The sequence below is a fragment of the Anabrus simplex genome, chromosome 11, assembly GCF_040414725.1.
Source record: "Anabrus simplex isolate iqAnaSimp1 chromosome 11, ASM4041472v1, whole genome shotgun sequence".
In the NCBI taxonomy this organism is placed as follows: Eukaryota; Metazoa; Arthropoda; class Insecta; order Orthoptera; family Tettigoniidae; genus Anabrus; species Anabrus simplex.
Window position 1 is genome coordinate 93,624,016 of NC_090275.1, and position 17,536 is coordinate 93,641,551.

The 17,536-nt window shown below is 39.2% G+C and overlaps 1 protein-coding gene across 1 annotated transcript in view; it reads left to right on the top strand.

The window, feature by feature from the left end:
- The window catches only part of LOC136883333 (structural maintenance of chromosomes protein 1A), a 224,974-nt gene that overhangs the window by 121,967 nt on the left and 85,471 nt on the right, over positions 1-17,536 (top strand). The window contains exons 11-13 of the mRNA XM_067155569.2: positions 1,043-1,208; positions 12,948-13,070; positions 13,840-13,971. Coding sequence (XP_067011670.2) covers positions 1,043-1,208; positions 12,948-13,070; positions 13,840-13,971 — 421 coding nt within the window. The remainder of the gene's footprint in view (positions 1-1,042; positions 1,209-12,947; positions 13,071-13,839; positions 13,972-17,536) is intronic.

The window sequence follows — 17,536 nt, forward strand, 5'->3', positions numbered from 1 at the left end:
GCCCATACCAGAAGACATAGTGCACTGTAAACACTAGGTCCTGCCATCAAAAGCAAGCATAAAATATACTTTAAAATAATGGTCTGGCTTTCAACAGCTGCTGTCATTCAAAGAATGCTTCCAGTCACTATGTATTACATTCAGAAGTACAACCCATAACAAATGCTAGTTATCACCTGGTGGTTTGGCACACTTTCTACAGCACGGCTTTATTTGGAAGGAGTGGCTTCTGCTACACATACACCAACTGGGAATATCAGAGACCATCTCCAGAAACCATTTGGAAATAGATTCTTACTGTTTGGACTCTATAGGCAGGAACGAAACTTATTTTTAAAAGTTTCAAAAAGACTGGACCTTGTATGCTCTCGATTGCAGTGCATGGCTGACGAGATGTTAGGGAAGATAACGTCATTTGGAATGACGACACGCCGTTAGCAGGGAAGTTGGCGGCACAAAATGATAATTCAAATGAAAGCTCTGATCGGATTTACTGTATGATAGGCCTATTGCTCAACTGACAGAGACAAATGACTGGCCATTAAGTTCTTTTGTATCAATATTACATAATATAATAATACGATACCCTTATCCCTTTTATCTATGGGGTCGAGTATGAAGAAAGACGAATCTTCGTAGTGAGTTTTTACGACCGTATGCCCTTCCTGATGTCAACCTCATCAGAAGAATTAATGAGTTGGAACGAATGATGCGATATGAGTAACTAAAACTGACTATATTTACTTCATATGTAGGCTTAAAAGTGGTATTCAACATTTGTCTTTTTACTTTTAGAAATACTGCCTTCCAACAAAAATAGCCAGTATAACTCAAATACATTCATAGGTTTGTTAAAGAATAATGTAGAATGTTTACATGAACAATTTATAGCCTAGAAGTCATGTGTTCACTGCACAGAATTTGAGGTTGTCGAATATTGGACCCCCCCCCCCTTACATTTTTGGCTGTAAAAGCAGGGGAAAAGGGGGTCAAATACGTGAGTAAGTACAGTATATTACTACATTTTTGTAACTGATTACAGGTCTATCAAAGAACCAAAAAATGTTCGTCTGCTGTTTGATGTACTGCACTATAATCCCCCAGACATCAAGCGAGCAGTGCTGTTCGCAACTAACAATGCACTTGTGTGTGAGACTCCCGAGGATGCCATGAAAGTAGCCTATGAGATGGAAAAGAACAGATATGATGTAAGTGATTCTGTAGTAGAACATCTAGTTAGCGTATGTTAACACCTAATTCATTTTGGTTGGAGAGCTGGGACACAACATTGTAATGGGGCTCATGTAGTGGATACCATTATCATCATCATTCTTTTTCCAGTTCCTGCCGAATCCGAATGTTAATGGCACCTTTCCACCTTCCTTTATCCAACTACTATTGCTCCTCCGTAACTGTGTTCCAATCCAGGTTCCTTCTTATTATGTCGTTCTTGATCAAGTGCAACACCTTAGTCTGGATCTAATGTTATTGACTTTATGTCCCACCAACTACTTTTACGGTTTTCGGAGACGCCGAGGTGATGGAATTTAGTCCTGCAGGAGTTCTTTTAAGTGCCAGTAAATCTACCAACATGACGCTGACGTATTTGAGCACCTTCAAATACCACCGTACTGAGCCAGGATTAAACCTGCCGAGTTGGGGTCTGAAGGCCAAGTCTCAACTGTCTGAGCCACTCAGCCCGGCAGTCTGGGTCTACCTCTTTTTCTCTTTCCTTCCATTTTAGCCTTCATCATCACTTCAGTACCCTACCCTCTTTCATCTTAACATACCCAAACCATCTCGGTTTATTTCTCTCCATTCTGTTGTAAAACATTTCACTTGTTATACATCTTAAAAATTTTGTCTCACTGGTCTAGATTTTACTCTCTTGTCCTTTTGTCAATAGCCAGTTTTCTGCCACATATGGCAGTATGAGGCAATAATATATCTTAATACATCATCTTTTTACACTTCCTTCCAGATCAAGTTCCTCATATTCTGGTTAAAATGCATTAACTGTGTCAACATAGTCCCGAATGCTGCATCATTTGTTTAAATCAGTGCAGACTTGTCTTAAAATCAGTTAACAGAACTATTAACTCGTGTGCCACCTCTACTGCCCTCAATCTAATTTGCAAAACCGACGATTTTAAGTTTCTGTCTTAACCTCTCCTATCTCCCTTATTCAACTGAAGTTACAAAGATGCTCTATTTCCACACAGTCTGTCACGACTGAAATAGTGACCAAAACTTAATTTATTAAGCCATGATTATATAAGCTAAGCAACAAGAGACCACAAACCACTAATTGGAAAACATAGTTAAAGCTCGAGAAATCTTGGTTTATTCATGGCCTTGAATTCAGCTGTGATGTGTGTGTTGATTCCCACTCCACAGGCCAGTACAGTTTAGGAATAATACAAATAGACCTTCACAAAAATGAGTCTTTCTAATGTTAGGCTGTGCCAGTAAGATAAGTACAGTTTTTATAATTATATTTTAACATAAGAAAACAGTTTTATATCCAAGTCAGTGTGGTGTAGTCAGTCTTCTGGTTTCCCCACTTCATTCTCAGCTTGATGGAGTTCATGTTCCTTTATATATTATATATGTGTATAATACCGTCAGATGTTATCCATCATATGAATGTTCAACAAATACTTCCTCTATTTTGAATATTATACTCTTTGTAATATATGCTATGTTATGTATGTGAATGCATATATTTTATCAAACATTTTCTTCGAAAAGTGGGGTGCGGGTGTTATTTGCGTCAAGATTATTATATAGATATACAGTAATCTGAATGTAGCTATTTTTCCATCCATTCTGTTGGAACTCTGTTCCTGCCACAAGCAAAAAGTATGCTGCATGTATATCACGTCATTTACAAGGCATCGGTTTAAGTGTTTAGGATGGCTGGTGTGAGTTCTTGATATAGATCCTTTCCCGAAATGGAAAACGGGGTATGCAAATACAGTGAGAACTCTTTAATTCGAAGATGGTTAATTCGCATATTTCGAAGTAAATGCCATTCCCTGAATTCAAATATAGGCCTTCATGTGTTATTTTGATTGTTTTATTCAAAATACGGTTAATATGTAATTCGAAGTACTCATCAGGCCCCTAAACTATGTAATTCGAAATCAGCACTTAAATGTGTTTATTTTAGAGCAACTAACAAATAAAGTTGTAGACGACAATTAATAATAATAATAATCGTATGGCCTCAGCTACCGTTTGCAGACATTTCGATTTGACGCCATCTGGCTGTCTGCTCATCAATTTCGACGTTCCGTTTTACTCTAGGTCCGCTAGATGGCAGAGTAAACCGGATCTCTCTTGGGCGTCTATGGCTGAGATTTAATTAATTTTGTTGGGTAAATACCAAATGTCTTTTACATGCCGACATCGAATGACATGAAGTGTCGAATGGACTTCTTTCCGCCCTTAAAAAAATCCGACTACCTCTGCCGGGTTTGAACCCGCCATTTTGGGATCCGGAGGCCGACACTCTACCACGGGTCCACAAAGGCAGCTGACGACAATTAATGACAGTGACTGACTGTTAAAACAATTAAATTGAAATAACAAATAACGTAGTTCAACCTATTCAATACAAGTAAATAAGAAATGTAGTGTTACATTCTTATTTAATTATAAGCGGAGTGCTGGCAGGACCTAGTGCTTACAGTGCATTATGTCTTCTGGTATAGGCTAGAGCAATTTTGTTACATTCATAGATCTGTCTCTGTCTTATCCTTGGCTTTGACAATATGAAAGTGTCTGAGGTATGAGCGATGCTAGTAATGCCAATCCTTATGCAGCCAGTCCCTGCTATGAATGGCGTGAAAATGTTGCTCATAGGGTCGGTTGGTGTATGCATTTCAGTGGGCTTGGCAGACTGATATGTAATAACAACTCTGGCTCGGTGAGGAAAGCAACGGGAAACTACCTCACTCCTCATTTCCCTAGCACGCCTCTTCAGTGATGCCTAGGCCATCTATGACAGCTGATGGCAGAGCTGTTGAGGATCCCACCAGCGGGATCGCTGACGGACTCAACTTACATACATACATACATACATACACAAGCGGAAGTGGAAGTGGTACCGGTTTTGACCACCAATCTGGTCACCATCAGCCGAATAAAAATACAAAAACAATGCATAGGAAAAGAAGAAATTAAAGGATGAGCCTTTCACAAAAACAGTTGAAGAAACAAGATAAGATAATGGGGATTAGCACTGCGCGATTTTAAATCGTAGAATCTAGAAGAAGTAGAAGGTCAGTCACTTATATCAAGTAAGGCGCAATCTTCTGAAGAGTAGCACAACACACACAATGTTCGGCACTGTGCCTCAAAATGTTTACGAGAAGAGGTGAACAGTTAAGTGAGCCGGCCTGCATATACTATCAGGCGCAAAGTCACAACACAATTTTATCTTTAAATGACTGACTGTCTCGTATCCCTCATTATCGCGAACATGCTGGAATAGTAGGTTGGCCCTACTTCAGTTTTTGAGGAATTAAATCTTTCATTGCTGCTTCTTTGTTACTTTTTTTAAAAACCACATTGTTACCGAGCCTTATTATTATACTGAGGTACGGTATGGTCGCGGAGTTATTTTTATTCAAGTTTCGTAGAGTCTAATTTTGTTCATAATGGAATCGCAAGCAGACGAAACATTGGAAACGGAGTCTTCTCATGATGATATAGATGTTGATTCCCATAGGAAATCTGAAATATTTGTCCTGAATGAGTAAATTTATAATACCGATATAAATGGTCCGTTATTGGACATTATAAATTTTCCAGCTAACTCATTCTTGGTTGCCAGCGTTTCGCCCTCGTGTGCTAGGGTGGGCTCATCAGTTGGTACCTAGCACACCTACCAATACGCTGGCTAGTGCATACCGTGGAGGCCACTGCGTAGGCTAACTGGAGCCACCTGCAGTGCCAAAGCACTAAGAGACTTTGTCTCATTATCAAAAATTGATGCCTGCTTGGCCATCAGATGATATAGATGTTGATTCCCATAGGAAATCTGAAATAGTTGTCCTGAATGAGTAAATTTATAATCCCAATATAAATGGTCCGTTATTGGACATTATAAATTTTCCAGCTAACTCATTCTTGGTTGCCAGCGTTTCGCCCTCGTGTGCTAGGGTGGGCTCATCAGTTGGTACCTAGCACACCTACCAATACGCTGGCTAGTGCATACCGTGGAGGCCACTGCGTAGGCTAACTGGAGCCACCTGCAGTGCCAAAGCACTAAGAGACTTTGTCTCATTATCAAAAATTGATGCCTGCTTGGCCATCAGATGATATAGATGTTGATTGCCATAGGAAATCTGAAATATTTGTCCTGAATGAGTAAATTTATAATACCGATATAAATGGTCCGTTATTGGACATTATAAATTTTCCAGCTAACTCATTCTTGGTTGCCAGCGTTTCGCCCTCGTGTGCTAGGGTGGGCTCATCAGTTGGTACCTAGCACACCTACCAATATGCTGGCTAGTGCATACCGTGGAGGCCACTGCGTAGGCTAATTGGAGCCACCTGCAGTGCCAATGCACTAAGAGACTTTGTCTCATTATCAAAAATTGATGCCTGCTTGGCCATCAGATGATATAGATGTTGATTGGTAGGTATCGAGGTATCGATGGTTTTCAAACGAAGTCAAATAGAATGTTGTGTGCACATTATATCAGGATTAATTTGTTTTCTTGTGTTTCGAACATCGAGGTTTGTGTTTCAAACATCGAGGTATCGATTGTTTTCAAACAAAGTCAAAAAAAATGTGCGTGCATTATATCAGGATGTGAATATGATTGCATCCTGGATTATAATCAACTTACAATAGTTATGCGAGTACTTCATACCGTAGATAACTGCAGGATTTATTTTTCTTCGTAAATATTGGATATAAAGCACCACAGACTGGTAACGATTTGGTGGCGCACTTAACCCAATTTCTCTCCTGTAACCGTGCGTAACTCGTCAATTTCAAAGTTCTCTCTGCGTCCCCTTTTTATTACTGTATTCTTTTTGACATTGTAGACACTGCCAGTAAATTGTTTCCAATTGTCTAATGGAATTCGCTACAATCGCACATCTCTTCTGCCGATAGCAGGTGATCGACAATAGTTTTGTTGCTTCAGTTTATCGTTTCATATTTACGAAAAGTATTCAAAATAATGCATAGGTGTGTTATAAACATTCAGGAAGAGCAGGCCAGTCTATTTAGGTATGTAAATTTTAGGACTGATGAACCCTGGACTTCTTTATTATTACATAAGTCTATACTGTATATCCAATTTTTGCAGCTTCCTTTTATTCTTGTACTCTAGACTGAAAAAAATGGGAATTATCTTTCTTATAATTTCTGCTCTATTCATCTTGAGGATCGGAGGTATCTGGGTTCGAGTCATGAATACAACACTGACTTGCATATTTTCAATATTTTTTTGTTACGCAGAAATTCGTTTGTTGCGAAGTCAGATTTTTTTGGGTCCCGATCACTTCAAATTATTAAGGATTTACTGTATATGACTGAAACAGATGGCATGAGTGAAATATGTCTGTTGAAAACTGTGGTAAGGGAGTGAAAAATGACTGGTTGTAATGCTAGCTGTGGATACTTCTCCTCTGTTTTTGAACGTAATAGTGTCTGCCAGTTTTCATAATTTTATAACATCTCCCAGCCAATTAAGAAGAAGAGATCATTAATTTCCATAGATTTCTTATCGTTTTGCACCAGATAAATTCATATTTGGTGATCTATTGTATCTATTGTACTGTAGTATTTACTGCTTTCAGTATTTAAAAAAAATCCATTCCTTAAGTTACAATGCAGGGATTGTTCGATGGCAGTCGAAATAGTTAAGATTTCTCATTCTAGTGTATTTCCCTAGTTATTATGTCATTATTCCAAAGTCCCAGTCCATGTTCTATTAACACGTTCCCTGCGGCAGTGAATTTCGATGACTTAATGTTACGTCGTATCGGCCCACCGGTGACCCGATGCTGCCTTTAGTTATTATCGGTTCGGGTCACCGGTGACCTGACGAATTTGACTTTGTTTACTCCCTAGTATTAAATCCTAAAGAATGCAGGTGCACTTGTTGTGTGCGTTATTGTTGAGGAGACATTCCAGTGTATTTATCTGTGCGACAGTGTTCCGATTCAACAATTGCGTGAAACAGAAATGACCCCGGAAATAATTGGGTCACCGGTGGGCCGATCAAAACTAGCAGTATGCCTCGATCCTTCACTTCAATTGGAACACTATGTTGCCATTAGTTAACAGGAATTCGTAACTAGGACGTAGTTACTTACTTCGCAATTATGGGAAATTCGCACCGACGGATAAAAGTAACATGTTTCGGGGCACATGGTGACCCGAACCGCACGGAACGTAATATAGGCCCACCCCAGTGCTGTCCTAACCCTCTTTCTTTTCCGTGCCACCGGTGTGTCAGAATGTGAAAGCTCCATACCTAAAAAAGGACTTGAAATTGCTTGTAAATATTATATACGGAAGATAGTAAATATGTCAATAACTATTCCAATAACCTCTATTGGCTTTCCTAAGAGCAATGTAGAAAGCAGATATCAGAAGGGTGGTACTCCTTAAACAACAATCTACTATCTGCGGGCAGCAACACTCTATTCTTCATTCACCGTGACCGCGCCAAGCGATTCCCGCGTAAAAATTTAGGTCAGACAACAATCGGGACTCAGGGTGACCCGAAGCGATATGAATGGAAGATGAAAAAAACTTCTTTCGGGTCACCGGTGGGCCGATCAAAACTAGCAGTATGCCTCGATCCTTTGCTTCAATTGGAACACTATGTTGCCATTAGTTAACGGAAATTCGTAACTAGGACGTAGTTACTTACTTCGCAATTCTGGGAAGTTCGCACCGACGGATAAGAGTAACATGTTTCGGGGCACATGGTGACCCGAACCGCACGGAACGTGTTAAATACCGTATTTACCCAAATAATCCCCGCCGTTGAATAATGCCCGCACCCTCATTTTAGAAAGACTTGTTTTGAAAAGAAATGAAATGAACTAAAATTCCTTCCATCGAAAGAGTAACGTAGGCATAAACAAACATTTCGTATCACTCTGCGAGGTCCACGTGGTCTTTACGCAAATATGAACATGTAAATTTACAGATATACCTGCTTTGCCTGAGATGATAAAAACACATTATCACTGCTATGAAATATATTTTCCATGAAAATGAGCAAGTAGGCCTACTTACGTGACAGGTATTTCATTAATCTGAACCTGTAACAGCCTCGATTCCCTGTAGATGGGAAGATTTGTTGTCTCTTGCATCACTAGAATCCTCTCCTAAATTACTTACAAGTTCGTCACACTCCACGTCTAAAACACTTCTCACACGTGGTCTCTTATTACTGGACAGTAACATGACCGGTGGTGGATAATTCTTTTTGTGCAATGTAAACACTTGTAATAGACACACTGGCGAAATCTGATGTTAGTTTTGCAATACAGTAAAACCTCGTTAATTCGAAGTCTTTGTAATACAGAAATCAGACTTCCAATTACGTGATTTTGAATTAACAACCATCGTGTAGTTCAGAAATGCCAACCCTTGCCAATTTTTGCGGATTCTGCTTTTCAGCGTACTGCCTGCTACATGATGTTGTGGCGTTCCTTAAAACGTTGAATACAAAAGAATTACGACTTCACTCACTTTTCAACTGTGAAACACACTATAGACACACTGAAGTTAGTGAAAGTGTGGAAAGCTACCCCTGCACGTTCCGGAAGACTCGTTCTATCGTGACGCGGAGAAATTTTGAATTTAAATTACTCTGTTAAATACAGTACAATTTTTAAAAAAATGTAAAGTCAGTTTGAATTAAAAGTCTGAATTGTTTTCTGTTTAAATATGACATATGGGGACAGTTTTCTTCCATCTACGGTTGCACAAAGCATAACTGTGCGCTCGGCATCGAAAACTAGGTGTGCCAGGAGCGTGTTGGCAACCTTGACGCAAATAAAACCCGCACCCCAATTTCATGCCTCAATTTTTTAAAAAGTATGCGGGCATTATTCGCGCAAATACGGTATATGTTAAGGAAACCTGGATAGCACATTTATGTCACTTTTTAGTATGTTCGTAATTTTCCTCCCATAAGAAATTAGCATTCCCGGCTATGATGCGCCAGCGACGACAGGTCTGGGTGAGGATTTGGTAGAGAACTTAATTTCACAGCCCTAACACGTTGGCCTACAGCTCCAGAGAGCGTTAGTCACTAATGAAGAGGTATTTTATGACACAAATAAAAAGACGGCGGGATCATCTAATAGGCCATATACTTAGACATGATGAGTTATTGAAGAAAATAATTATAGAGGACGACCAAGATTGAAGTACACAAGAAACTCGTTTATTCAGCCCTCATTAATCTGGATCTCCGGTTTATCCGAATCGAGAATTATAAAAATTTGTTTTTACTTGTACAGTATTTCTTTTACGGGGTCGACTCTTCTGGAATGTCTTTTCTGCCAAGGATAGTTAAGGACCTAATGTAACAGCTCTGTTGCAATGAATGGACCTGGGTGTATTGGAAAACATCAAGCGGTTATACAGGAGGCAGCTGCTCATCGAGCTGATTGAAGAAGAGGGGGAATATGGTGTAATTTTGGTATTAAAATCAATAAATATGAAAGACATTATTTATATGATAGCATATGTATGGAACAAAGTTAGTGAAATGACAATTAAAAGCTCTTGGAAACATTCATGGTCTTCTGTCTGTGCATCTACCACTGAGCTTTGTAAAGTTGTGGACTCTTCTGAGGTCCTTGACACATTTGCACGCATTTCCAGATGCTTGGACAAAGATGTGAACAGTGTAAATGATTGGTTTAAAAATGACTGTCATTCAGGTTACGGCATAATGACAGATGAAAAAATTATTGCCTTTTGTTCTTCGGCAGATAATGACGAGAGTGATGGTGAATTCGAAAATGAAACCGGCGCTCCATCAGAAGAAACAATGACTCATGGAGTGACAAACAGATGGCTTATTTTGAATACCAGACTGAAACCCCACCGGCATTACTGATGTTAATAAAACGTCTTCGTGATCGTGCTGCGCACAAACGCTATACAAATGTAAAACAGAAAAAAAACTCGCACATTATTTCAGTGCTTAAAACAGAGTCGTACATGTAAGAAAAATGTTCTTATATTTTTTTGTACAATTAAAAAAAGTATTACTGTACAACTTATGTTAATAGATTATATAACATGTACTGTATTTGTTTTTAGTTTTTCCGGATTATCTGGATTTTCGATTATCTGGATCAGTTCCAGTTTAGTTTCGTAATGTTTTATTTTTACCGGGCAAAAATTAAGTCCCGTGTAATCCTGATAAACGAGGTTTTTGTGTATATGATGCAAATGTTAGATGACATGAGATGTGTCATGTGCACTGTCCCCAATACTGTTCATCACTCTTATGGACAATATAATGAACATCAAGGAAAAGTTAGGTGAACTGTATGCATTGGCCTTTGCGGATGAGATCATGATTTGAGGTGAAACAGAAGAGGAATTACAGACCAGACTCAATGAATGGAAATCCCAGTTCAGCGTCTGCAAGACCAGGACAGTGGTGATGGCAGTCAACAGAGAAGGGCGTCCAGCAAGTGTAAAACTAGGGGAGCACCAGCTAGAGCGTGTGGATAGTTTTCCTTACCTTGGAAGAGTGTTCTCTAGTGATAATTTGGTCAGAAAGGAAATTACAAACAGAGTGCAAAAGGGATCAGAATTCTACCAACAAGTAAGAACACTTTTATGGGATGACATGTTTCCAAAACCGGCCAAACTGATGATGTCCAACAACTATTTCATACCAATATTGACCTATGGTATTGAAGCATGCATCCTCACAAAAAGAGATTCATCAAGACTGCAAGCATCAGAGATGAAATTTCTTAGATCCACTATCCAGAAGACTAAGATGGATAAGTTAAGAAATGAGGAGATGAGGAAAGAAGCCGGAATAAAGACATCACTATTAGACCGAATCGGCACATCCAAAGTACGGTGGTACAGGCATGTGATGGGGATGGAGCCTACAAGAACAGCCAGAATAAATTTGGAAAGACAGGTGGAAGGGAAAAGACCTGCAGGAAGACCTAAAACCCGATGGATGAACATGATCAAGGTTGATCTAGTTACCAGAGGATGGACAGTGGATGATGTTCTCCATGACAAGTAGTATGTGGACAGGAAGAAGTGGAAGAGGCTCATAAACAGTACACGGGAAACTGGAACTGTACAATGATGATGAGATGTGACTCCTACTACAGATTGAAAAGGGAAATCAGAGAGAAACGTGAAGAATGGAGAGCTGCTGCCAACCAGCCTCATGGTTGATAGCTAGAGAGGGAGAAGTGAATTGTGTAAACGTACATAAATTAGGCCTGCTTTACTGATACATAGTGGTTTGCAGGACATTCAGTTATGGACAGTTTACAAATGATGAAAAATTAGTTTATTGAGGAAGCTGATGCTAATCCACACATGAAACGTGTAAAAATCGCCCGATGACTTTAAACATACTTGTAAGAGATGTATATACTTCATGTCTGTAAGAACGCTTTCCCTTGATGTTTTACTATATTGGTGTTGTTAAAGTGTAGCCTATTATTTCATTATTTACAAGGGTGGCCCAGAAAATAATGTACCAAAATTTTTTTTCTCAGCCCCCCAACAACGGTATGAATGTGAAATTTTAGATATGAATTCTTTGAAGTTTTTGGAGTGCTTGTGCAAAATTTCCGTTTCTTCCGACAGATCGCGTACTTGCGGCAATGGTTCAACATGGCGTCTGTAAATGATGTATGTTACAAGCAGCGTATCGTCATTGAATTTCTCACTGCAGAACAAGAAACGTTTGGCAACATTCACAAACGTGTATGTGCAGTTTGTGGAGCATCTGCAGTTGACGGAAGTATAGTTAGTTGCTGGGCACAGAGGGCGAGGCCATCTGAAAGCGGATCGGCAGAGCTCCAAGATTTGCAGCGGTTGGGGAGGCCACCCACAGCTGTCACACCTGACAAGATGCAGCGTGCTGATGTGCTCATTCGTGAGGACCGACGCAGATTGATTCGGCATTTGGCGCGGGAGCTGTCAATCAGCAAAGGAAGTGTAGGTGTAATCATCAGTGCTCTTCGATTACGCAGAAAAGTGTTCATGAGGGGTCCTGCGCCGTCTCACGCAGGAACACAAAACTCTCAGAAAAAACATTTCTTTTGAGTTGCTGAAACATTTTGAAGTAGAGGGGGAAGCTTTCTTGTCCCGGATTGTGATGGGTGATGAAACCTGTGTTTACCATTTTGAGCCCGAAACTAAACTACATTCGATGGAATGGCACCGTCCTGACTCTCCACAGAAGAAAAAAATTCAAAACAACTGCTTCCTCTGGTAAGGTCATGATGACGAAAAGGTGATTCACACAGTGAAGAAATAGCTTCATGAACAGAACAAGGAGTACGACCTTGTGTCTCACTGGAGGAAGGCCATATGATGGGAGGAAGATTACGTGGAAAAATAGGGAGTGTAGAAGAAACATTATTCTTTCTTTTGTATAAGTTTCATTGCGTTCAATAAATAATTGTTGAATAAAATGTGGTGCATTCGTTTATGGGCTACCCTTGTATTTCATTCATTGTAATTGTAAACACTTGTTTCTTTGTTTTCATTGTCATTTTTTTTTTTACATTAAAACCTAACCTTAAATTTAACAACGTAATTGTTTTTCATTTTTTAGCATGTTCCCTCTTTAGGACGTTACTTTTTATCGGTCACCACAAAAATGTCCTAAGCAGGTTTGGCTGTATACAGTATTTTACTGCTAATGCATACTGTGCTTTCTATTTTATAGGCTGTGGCATTGGATGGCACATTCTATCAGAAATCAGGCATCATTTCTGGTGGTAGCTTGGATCTTGCTCGTAAGGCTAAGCGTTGGGACGAGAAGCATATGTCGCAGCTGAAGGCTCGAAAGGTTTGTTCTTATTGAATATATTTTACCCACTCTTACAATAATACAATTTAAAGTGTTCTTCATGTTGCCTGTTTTTGTGCATAAATGTTGACTTACTTTATCTGTTGGTTAATCATAGAAGCGATTTTTTAAAAGTGATGAATGGCTATAGTGGACGATGAAATTTCAGCAAATCCCAGTTTCTGTGTATCGTACTATACTTTTTGGCATTTTTACAGCAGGGTGAAAGTGTAAACCATCTGGTATAGTTGTAAGATTGTTGTATGGTATCGCTGTCATTGCCGAGTGCGTCTGGTGAACGCTGACAGTGTCTCTGCCAGGCACTTTGCCATTGTATTTCAAACCAACTTGTTTATATCTTAACATGTGGTCCATGTTACGTTATTCACAAGAGCCTGATCATGGTTCTTGGCACTTGGTTGCTTTGTACTTATTTAGTACTTTTGATGTTTTTGGGGTGTTTTTTGTTTGTCCCAAAATTTGATGGTCTCTTGCGATTGGTCTGGTGATAGCAGTACCTTGGCTATTTACTTTCTTGTTTGTTCAAAAAACCTGTAAGTATTCGATTGAGCTCATATTCATTAAAATGACCAAATATATCTTGACATTTTGTATCTTATGTAGCCTTCTCCCATGTAGGAGATTTTACAGGAATATTGTCTCTCCCGTGGATTTGAATTTGGTCTTGGCTTGCTTATTTTGTACATGCGTAAGTTTATGTTGTATGAATAGGAGATCTCAAATAACCTATACAGTTTGTGTTCTACAGGAGAAACTTACTGAAGAACTGCGTGAGTCGATGAAGAAGTCTCGGAAGGAGTCTGAACTGAATACAGTAGACTCGCAAATTCGTGGGCTAGAGACTCGACTTAAATATTCCAAGACTGACAGAGAGAAAACGGTAAGTAACTTAATCGATTACATTAGATTGCCTTTGTAGTGTTTAAGATGGTATAGCATATTTTTATTTTGTGATCACATACACAGACGTCTCCAGTGTTAGACATAATGAAGGAATGATTTTTTTGCCTTGAATATCAGGAGAGGCTTCTTTTATTCGTTAAAGAACCTCACGTTCACAACTGGCATGTCAGAGGCGTTTCAGCCTCACCAGTGTCTTGTTAACTACCTTTCAGACCTTCACAACTACCATGATGACTCATGATGACTTAACTCATCATCAAGTATTCAGTCCAAGGAACTGGTATATTGCCACGAAATGGTTCCATGTCAGCCAGTTGATGGTTGTTCTCTTCATTACAACATAACTTTCTGCTCCAATACAGCCAAAACTTGTTAGGACATTTTTGTGGGAACCAAGAAAAAATAGCGTCATAAAGAGGGAGCGTGCTAAAAAAAATGAAGAACAATTACGCTGTTAAATTTAAGGTTAGATTTGAACGTAAAAATAATTAGGTTGAAAACAAAGAAACAGGTGTTTTAAAATTATAATTCATGAAATAAATAAAGAAATAATATATTTTAAGAATACCAACATAGTAAGACATCAAGAAAAAAACGTTCTTAGAGACGCGAACTATACACATCGCTTACAATTATGTTTAAAGTTACCATAGGAATGTCCACCATCTGGGCGATTTGCACATGTTTCATGTGTGGATTAGCACCCACTTTCTTAATAAACTTTAATTTTTCATCATGTGTAAAATATCTAGCTTTCTTCTTCTCCATAACTGAATGTGCTGCAAACCACTATGCATAAGTACAGTAGACGTAATTTATATACGTTGTTACACAATGCACTTGAAAATGAAAACCTACAACCTGTTTTCCAGTCAATGACCGGGTCAGGGATGTAACGAATGAAGCCTCCATCTTGCGACGAGGATAGGAATTGTGTCGGCTGCTGAAGCCTTTTGCACTCCTCTGGGACAGTGATTAATGGATGACAGATGAAATGAAATGATAGTGGAGTGTGTTGCTGGAATGAAAGATGACGGGGAAAACCAGAGTACCCGGAGAAAAACCTGTCCCGCCTCCGCTTTGTCCAGCACAAATCTCACATGGAGTGACCGGGATTTGATCCACGGAACCCAGTGGTGAGAGGCCGACACGCTGCCATCTGAGCAACGGAGGCTTACACAATATATATATATAAAAGCAAGTCGGGCTGGAGCGATGTATATATAAATATTTAAAAATGAAAAAAGACGTGAATTAATGAGGCACTTCCAGAAATCTCAGAAATTTGAAACTTGGTACGAGGGAAACTGATGACCCCAGGATCCCTAGAAAAATCGGAAATTCTCAAAATTCCCTGAAGGGGGCACGCTGGGCGGGGCTCAAATTTTGGGCTCAGCATAAGAACACAGTCGTATAGTATATCCAAAACGATAACCTATAGGTTTCGTGGGCTTAAAAATTTTCGGGAATTTCCTCATTTTTATCCCCTATCCCCCCAAATCAAGATGGCGGCACAACCTGCCAGACGAGGTAGACAATTGAAATTTGGTGAAATTATAGCTTTTGGTCCCTAACCGACGGGAAAAATCCAAGATGTTCAAATTTTTCACTTTTTACTCCCAAAGATATCGAAATATGGAGGCAATTTTAATGACTGTGCAGACATTCCTTTTGAGCTATTTTTTGGCTAAACGGTAAGTCGTATCACAAAATGGATGGCACAATGTCCCTTCAATTCGGAGTGATCTACAACTTTGGTCCTGTGACATTTTGTCGTATCTCTCTCCCTTATGGAAATTCTAAGTTCCCATGTGGAGTTTTATCTCCCGTATGCAGTTATCAGACTGTGCTTCATAAATAAGCTTCTGATAAGTTCACCTGCATACACCCCAGCGTCAGTGGGTAGGGTCTGACACATCCCACTCTGAAGAGTCTAGTGTCAGACCTAAGACGAAACGCTGGTTAATAGAGCAAACGCCGGAAAAGCCATCCATCTAATTTTTGATCTGATCTCTCTCCCTTATACGTTAAATTTGGCCGTATTTCTGGATTGTTCGTAAATTTGGAGATTTTTACAAGTATATTTCATTGTTTGACACACTTATAAGAATGATAGGATCATCGCATTAGGTGCGCACATTGGCACGATTAAGGGACATATGTGTACCAAATTTCATGATTCTAGCTTATACATAAGTAGGCAAAATGTAATGTAAAATGTTAAAATGCACCCAAACTTCACCCTATTCAAAATTTGAACTCAATTTACCCCCTTAATATGGGAGATACGAGGATATGGTTTAGAAACAAACATTTAGAGCGATAAATGAGGCGTCTGATGGCGCAAACCGTTTCTTAATATCATAAACCGTTTAGGAGATTTGAATCTCGAAGTGGAAGTCTGCACTTTTCAACGTGCTCATGGTTATCCGTCATCTATATATATAAAAGCAAGTCGGGCTGGAGCGATGTATATATAAATATTTAAAAATGAAAAAAGACGTGAATTAATGAGGCACTTCCAGAAATCTCAGAAATTTGAAACTTGGTACGAGGGAAACTGATGACTCCAGAATCCCTAGAAAAATCGGAAATTCTCAAAATCCCCTGAAGGTGGAACGCTGGGGGGGCTCAAATTTTGGGCTCAGCATAAGAACACAGTCGTATAGTATATCTAAAACGATAACCTATAGGTTTCGTGGGCTTAAAAATTTTCGGGAATTCCCTCATTTTTATCCCCTATCCCCCCAAATCAATATGGCGGCACAACCTGCCAGACGAGGTAGACAATTGAAATTTGGTGAAATTATAGCTTTTGGTCCCTAACCGACGGGAAAATTCCAAGATGTTCAAATTTTTCACTTTTTACCCCCAAAGATATCGAAATATGGAGGCAATTTTAATGACTGTCCAGACATTCCTTTTGAGCTATTTTTTGGCTAAACGGTAAGTCGCATCACAAAACGGATGGCACAATGTCGCTTCAATTTGGAGTGATCTACAACTTTGGTCCCGTGACATTTTGTCGTATCTCTCTCCCTTATACGTTAAATTTGGCCGTATTTCTGGATTGTTCGTAAATTTGGTGATTTTTAAAAGTATATTTCATTGTTTGACACACTTATAAGAATGATAGAATCATCGCGTTAGGTGCGCACATTGGCACGATTAAGGGACATATGTGTACCAAATTTCATGATTCCAGCTTATACATAAGTAGGCAAAATGTAATGTAAAATGTTAAAAATGGACCCAAATTTCACCCTATTCAAAATTTGAACTCCATTTACCCCCTTAATATGGGAGATACGAGGATATGGTTTAGAAACAAACATTTAGAGCGATAAATGAGGCGTCTGATGGCGCAAACCGTTTCTTAATATCATAAACCGTTTAGGAGATATGAATCTCGAAGTGGAAGTCTGCACTTTTCAACGTGCTCATGCTTATCCGTCATCTATATATATAAAAGCAAGTCGGGCTGGAGCGATGTATATATAAATATTTAAAAATGAAAAAAGACGTGAATTAATGAGGCACTT